At 44.4% G+C, this 7,500-nt stretch overlaps 1 protein-coding gene across 4 annotated transcripts in view; it reads right to left on the minus strand.

The window, feature by feature from the left end:
• Positions 1 to 7,500, minus strand: part of schip1 (schwannomin interacting protein 1) — a 154,000-nt gene that overhangs the window by 29,162 nt on the left and 117,338 nt on the right. The window contains exon 1 of one of the 4 annotated variants that reach the window (XM_027153291.2): positions 2,254 to 2,518. The exons of the other annotated variants lie outside the window; for them this stretch is intronic. Within the exon in view, the coding sequence (XP_027009092.1) occupies positions 2,254 to 2,283 (30 nt within the window). The 5' untranslated portion in view covers positions 2,284 to 2,518. Of the gene's footprint in view, positions 1 to 2,253; positions 2,519 to 7,500 lie in introns of those variants that run through there. 4 annotated transcript variants of the gene reach the window in all.

Consider the following 7,500-nt stretch of genomic DNA (forward strand, 5'->3'; position numbering starts at 1 on the left):
TCTGTATGTCTCTCTGTCTCTCTGTTTCTCTCTCTGTCTCTCTCTCTGTATGTATCTCTGTCTCTGTCTCTCTCTCCCTCTGTATGTATCTCTGTCTCTCTCTGTCTGTCTGTCTGTCTGTCTCTCTCTCTCTCTCTTTTATCTCTTTTAGTGAAACTTGGTCCCAGGTAGGTTTTATCTTTGGGGCTGGGTATAAAAAAAGAGAAAAACAGAAATGGGAACTGATCAATTTTATTGTTGGAGAGGCAAAAATGGCCATTTATATGAGTTGAAAAAACAAACTAGAGAAGACAGGATTGATCAGTCCCACTTCTTTTTTTCGGGCCCTAGTGAAAGCTAGAGTCAAAATTGATTTTAATTTTTTTAAAGCAATGAATGATTTGAGCGCTTTTATGTTGAAATGGTGTTATGCAAATGTTATCTGTTTTATTGATGATGATGATGAGCTAATTTTTAACACCCTTTTACACTGAAAAACATCTTTTAAGAAAAAAGTGCTGCTAGATTTTAACATTGTATTGTAATTTATTGCTTATTTAATAAAGCTGAGTTAAAAATCAATCTATTTCTCTCTATTTCTCTATTTCTCTCTCTCTCTCTCTCTCTCTCTCTCTCTCTCTCTCTCTCTCTCCTGTTGTGGTTTGAATCTAAACAATAAGAACAGGATTTGTGGCTTAAGAGCAGCACAGACGTGATTGGTGTGTTTGGTAGGTAGGACGTTTATGAATCCTCTTTCATCTTCCCTTTCATTTCTCTCTCTATCTCCTCTCTCCTCTCACGCGGCTTTGAACTCGGCCTCTCGTCCTGTTTTGGGAGTTTTGGGATATCTCTCTCTCTCTCTCTCTCTCTCTCTGTCCCTTAGTCCTTCCTGTCCCATAATCGGTCGTCTTTTCACGTTCCTATTCTCGTCACTGCTACACAGTGAGCTCTGTGTAATCACTGCAGAAGATCATATTACACGACCTGTGAACATGTGCATGGATCACAATGAGCATGAAACACCACTGATGTGTGTGTGGGAGTGTGTAGGATGAGCTCATGTATTTGGAGCACAGCCACTGGAGAAGATTTCAGGTTGTTCCTGATACAAGATATACTAAACATTTTAACATAACCTACGAGCATAATAATCGTCATGCGTATTGTTCTCATCAACATGCTGTTGGTCAGGGGCTTCGTTACACTCACTCCTGAATAAATGACCTAAATGGAGATAATTGTATTCATGCCTTCGGAATTGTCGTCATGACTACAGAAGACTTTCCAAAATTCCCATCGTTCCCAATCAAAAAAGAGTAAAAAAATATAAAAACTAAACAGGATATTAATCAAGTGTCTGTGTGTTTGGTTGAGTTAATGATACAAAGGTGTTGTAAATCTGTCATAGACTAAGAGAGAGAGAGAGAGAGAGAGAGAGAGAGAGAGAGAGAGAGAGAGAGAGAGAGAGAGATGCTGTTACTGTTAGTTAACAGTAACAGCATCGTTAGATGCTTCTGGTGCTATTCAGAAATGCCATTCCTCGCCCACACACCAATCTGTTGTGTATACTCAAATGAAAAGGACACACACTCACACACGCGCACACACACACAGCCCTTGTGACAGTCAAGCACATTATTACATTATGAAAAACATACACAATAATATGACTAAAAACCACTTGCGCACAAACTACACACTTGCACATGACACACACACACACACACACACGCACAGTGCTTGTGATAGTCAAGTACATTATTACGTTATGAAAAACATACACAATAATATGACTAAAAACCACTTGTGCACAAACTACACACTCGCACATGACATACACACACACACACACACACACACACACACACACACACACACACACACACACACACACACACACACACACACAAGCCTTATTTCTTAGCAACCGAGCCCAATACCACTTTCCCAATAAACCCACGCTGGAAATCCTGAAGACATCCTGTGCGTCATTTCAGGCAGCACAATCCCACGGCCTCACTGCGGCGTACTCCCTTTAAATAACAATCCCTAAGGTACAGTCAGGAGCAGCAGGTCACGATACACACCTCTAACACGAACACACTCGAAACCTCAAGACCTCCCTCATCTTCATCTTCTTCACCTCTAACACACCAGTAGCTCTGTCCCTCTAACACTCATCCTTACCAACTCTTAACACCAAAACTTAAAGGATGTATTCGTACTCGTCGTAAGATTTTTCACAATTGGTATCAATAACATAACGTGTCAAACCTGGTAGGCGCAGTTTTCCTGGTGCACCATCCTGCTCTCTCAGTGCATCCTAGTGAAGACGAGTGAAGATTACAGACTGGGGAAACGTGGTTCTGATCGTCCGAGGAGATAACGACGCGCTATCAGATGTTCAAAGTAAATCTGCCGGTACTGGAATGTAGAGAATGTTCCTAATACAAGAGACTGGCTTGCTCTCGCTATATATCTAAAAGGAGGGATCAGATCTGAGCTCCACCAACGAGAAGGGAATGAGGGAGGGGTGCAGGGACGAGAGAGAGAGCTAGTCGAGGGGGAGGGGTTAAAGAGCTCGTCTCTCTCCCTCTCTACGGAAGGCAAAAGGAAGGACGGGGTCTGATATTTTCCTCACTGACCCTCTGCACCAATGGTGGAGCAGCACAGGCGCAATGGGAGGGCAGATTAGAGGACAGGGCAGGGCATGAGGGGAAAAAACGGAGGAGTGACCTCGTGCTTCTGAAAGGGGATGTAAATGTCCCACCGAGGGGGAAAGAAGACAGGATAAAAGGAAAGAAAGTATGGGAGGAGAAGTGGCTGAAAGAAAAGGACAAAAGAGCAGCAAAAGTATTCGCTTGGCCCGGAGCTTGGGCGCGGTGGAATTTAAATTCCCGGGTTTAGTTGGCAAAGTTTTTCCACCAGCACTCAAACTGAAATGACTAACATGGTGCATGTTGTACAGACAGAGCAGCTCCACTCATCCACAACATCTACGTCTGGAACATTAACCACAGGAGCTGCACCAGAGTCCCACGACATAACTAACTAACGTACTGTAACTAAGAGCGAAAAGTGCGCGTGATGAATTGTGTAAAGTCCCAGAGCAAACTTTACAGATATAGTCTAATGTGTACCGTGAAGTAGTCTCAAGGTTTCTTGCCGTTACGGAGTCTTCAGGACAGACGGATTTGTGCTCGCGAAAAGCCGCGCTTGTTTTTTTTTCTGTGCTTGTTCTTTATACATCTTTCATCCTTCATATGCTAACAACACTCATATTCTCTATAAATGGATTCGAAAGGTGGCTTAGTGGTTTGCACGTTCCAGGGTTGGGAGTTCGATTCCCGCCTCCGCCTCGTGTTTGTTGAGTTTGCATGTTCTCCCCTGGCCTCGGGGGTTTCCTCCGGGTACTCCGGTTTCCTCCACCGGTCCAAAGACATGCATGGTAGGTTGATTGGCATCTCTGGAAAATTGTCCATAGTGTATGAGTGTGTGATTGAATGAGAGTGTGTGTGTGTGTGCCCTGCGATGGGTTGGCACTCCGTCCAGGGTGTATCCTGCCTCGATGCCCGATGACGCCTGAGATAGGCACAGGCTCCCCGTGACCCGAGAAGTTCGGATAAGCGGTAGAAAATGAGTGAGTGAGTGATATGATGAAGTTTATCTGTAAGCAGATGTTTAGTGAGGCTGAAAGTTTTATTATTAGACCTCCTGAGTAGGCAGTAAGTGGTAGGTAAATACATGCGATCAGGTGCAGTTGTGTACTTGTGTCAGGGTTTATTTTTATGTAAAGCTAGTCGTTTTAACAGGCCCAGGATCCTCATCGTTTTGGTTACACACACAATATCCACGATGCACTTAGGCTCTATGTTAAATGATATGTCTTTTAAATGAAGTGTCTTTTTATTTACATACTGCAGAGTGATAAAGCAGAGATGCATGTGTACTAATGCAATGTGTATGTGTGTGCAAGAGCGTTAATCCCTTTCTCTTTCTGCAGCCCAGTACAGACAGGAGGGAGTCTAAAGCATTCATGCCATCTGGCCTTCACTGAAGCAACGTGAAGCCAAGCTAACCAGATTAACCCTCTTCTCTCTTCCTCTCTCTCACCGCCGGTGCAAGAATTATTATTTTTTTCTATTACATTCCACACCTTCGTTTTTAAAAGAAACCCAAACAAACGCAGATTATAACCGGAAGGAGGACAAAGCCGGCACGTGCCGTATTACATTAATCATCATTATTTAGACCCGGTGTGCTCTGAGAACACAGAGCGTTTGACGGTGCCATGTGATGCCGCGTATGTCATGTTGGCACACGGTGTAGAAGAGAGAGCCCACTGTTCTTCCATTCTCATGAGGACTCATTAATCACACTGGTATAGAAACGACACGCAGCTACTCGGATTCAAGTCCCGGTTGTGACATCGTCTTAAAGAGGGTCGAGTAAAGTAACGGTTCATTATAAGGCATCAGTCTTGTTGGATCGATTAAAAAAATAGAGTATGGATTATTTGTATTACGCTACAACATTACATACATATTATACTGTAGAAACTTGTATATCCGAATGACCTGTTTATCCGGCATATAAGGGGAAATGGTATGATAGTTAGATCAGACATAATGAGATGCACTGTATATATAGTAAGGGTGAAACGATACATCATGACAGGATGCATCGCGATGTCCGGATCACAACAACCACTCATTCTCTCACTCACTCATTTTCTAACGCTTATCCGAACTACCTCGGGTCACGGGGAGCCTGTGCCTATCTCAGGCGTCATCGGGCATCAAGGCAGGATACAACCTGGACAGAGTGCCAACCCATCACAGGGCACACACACACTCTCATTCACTCACACACTACGGACAATTTTCCAGAGATGCCAATCAACCTACCATGCATGTCTTTGGACCGGGGGAGGAAACCGGAGTACCCGGAGGAGGCACGGGGAGAACATGCAAACTCCGCACACACAAAGCGGAGGCGGGAATCGAAACCCGACCCTGGAGGTGTGAGGCAAACGTGCTACCCACTAAGCCACTAACCGTGCCCGCTCACAATAACCAAAGGTACTGTATTATAGGTCATCTGGTTACACAATCACGACACAATCACTAACCAGTGGCTTTGGAATACAGTGATGTAGAAAGAAAGAGAACACAGAGGTTGGGCGTTTTAACCTACTTTGGAGCTCACTTTCTGTTTAAAATGATGCCTCAGGGTCAAAGACTTAAATCAAATGCATTTATTTAAGATACTGTAAAACATTTTATTACAGCATAAAACCTCCATAGCAACCGTTCATTTCTTTAATTATATATAGACATAAAGTCTTACTATTTTGCACTGATGATTAAGAAATATTGCGATTAAGAAGTTTTGCAAATCTAATCGAATCATGTCTTTTAATGGTGGGGTGTGAAAAATGCTTCAGAAAACGGAGTAGGGCTGACAGACAAAACAAACGTGTAGCCAATGAGCATAAAGGGGTGTGTCTTGTCAACGTCAGGCGGAGAGAGTGTTCAGTGCGCATGTCTGACATTAGCATAAAGGGGTGTGTCTTGTCAACGTCAGGCGGAGAGAGTGTTCAGTGCGCATGTCTTACATTAGCATAAAGGAGCATGTCTTGTCAACGTGCGGTGGAGAGAGTGTTCAGTGTGCATGTCTGACATTAGCATAAAGGGGCGTGTCTAGTCAACATGGGGCGGAGAGAGTGTTCAGTGCGCATGTCTGACATTAGCTTAAAGGGGCGTGTCTAGTCAAAATGCGGCGGAGAGAGTGTTCAGTGCGCATGTCTTACATTAGCATAAAGGAGCATGTCTTGTCAACGTGCGGTGGAGAGAGTGTTCAGTGTGCATGTCTGACATTAGCATAAAGGGGCGTGTCTTGTCAACGTGCGGTGGAGAGAGTGTTCAGTGTGCATGTCTGACATTAGCATAAAGGGGCGTGTCTTGTCAACGTGCGGTGGAGAGAGTGTTCAGTGCGCATGTCTGACATTAGCATAAAGGGGCGTGTCTAGTCAACATGGGGCGGAGAGAGTGTTCAGTGCGCATGTCTGACATTAGCATAAAGGGGCGTGTCTAGTCAACATGGGGTGGAGAGAGTGTTCAGTGCGCATGTCTGACATTAGCTTAAAGGGGCGTGTCTTGTCAAAATGCGGCGGAGAGAGTGTTCAGTGCGCATGTCTTACATTAGCATAAAGGAGCATGTCTTGTCAACGTGCGGTGGAGAGAGTGTTCAGTGTGCATGTCTGACATTAGCATAAAGGGGCGTGTCTAGTCAACATGCGGCGTAGAGAGTGTTCAGTGCGCATGTCTGACATTAGCATAAAGGGGCGTGTCTAGTCAACATGGGGCGGAGAGAGTGTTCAGTGCGCATGTCTGACATTAGCTTAAAGGGGCGTGTCTAGTCAAAATGCGGCGGAGAGAGTGTTCAGTGCGCATGTCTTACATTAGCATAAAGGAGCATGTCTTGTCAACGTGCGGTGGAGAGAGTGTTCAGTGTGCATGTCTGACATTAGCTTAAAGGGGCGTGTCTAGTCAACATGCGGCGTAGAGAGTGTTCAGTGCGCATGTCTGACATTAGCAGAACCTCGGCCTCGGGTTCTAGGTGTTGAACCTCGTCTTCCGAATGAAACGGAGCTAAACCTTTCACGGTACAACACACAGTACTACAAAAACACATTTGTATCACCATAGTATTACTCATTGTGTTCATTTACTGATAAAAATAGCCCCTCGGCCAGCTGCCCCAGTAATAATAGTCGCCTGGGTTACGTATGTATGAGTGGGGCGGAGCTATCAAAACAGGGGTGACACCCATTTAGGGTTAGGGGCGGGTTTGTTTGTTTTGTCAACATCGGCTTTCTAACATGGTGCACCCCACCTGTAGCTGAGACCAGAACGATGATGAATTTGACTTATTATTTATTTAATAGTTTTAATAATCATTAGTTAAACCACCAGGAGTGAAATATAAAAGCGGTGTCGTGTCACTGGTTATAGGACGAGAAGGGGAAGAGTTTTGGCTCCTGAACTAAACCGTGATGCAGACAGCAGTGAGTGTCATTAATCCCTATTACACAAGCCTTCGGTTTCTCCATCACCAGCCGGTGCGGAGTTAAATGAACTGAACGGGGATCGATCACGCTTCGATTGTCCTGCCTCAGACCAAATCCTGTAATACTGTTGATCCAGAAGGTTCTATTTCCTCTAGTCGCTACAGTATATAATGAATTTTAGACATTTAACATAGATGTAGTTTAGACGAGTTTGTCCTGGTCAGCAGTCAGAGAGAGAATAAATCCTAAAGAAGTGAGGTGTACGCTGCGATAGCGCTAAAGCTAATGTGTCAGGACAGGAGATGGAAGACACAAATATTTTCACAGTGCTTAAATCTGATGCTCAGGTTGAAAAAAAAAAAACCCACACAAACAAACAAACCCATGTGAAAATGTGTTGTCTGCTTCTACACTGTACGTGAGCTCTGAGCTGAAGGTCCTTACTCTGC

Source organism: Tachysurus fulvidraco, chromosome 22 (genome assembly GCF_022655615.1).
Source record: "Tachysurus fulvidraco isolate hzauxx_2018 chromosome 22, HZAU_PFXX_2.0, whole genome shotgun sequence".
NCBI lineage: Eukaryota > Metazoa > Chordata > Actinopteri > Siluriformes > Bagridae > Tachysurus > Tachysurus fulvidraco.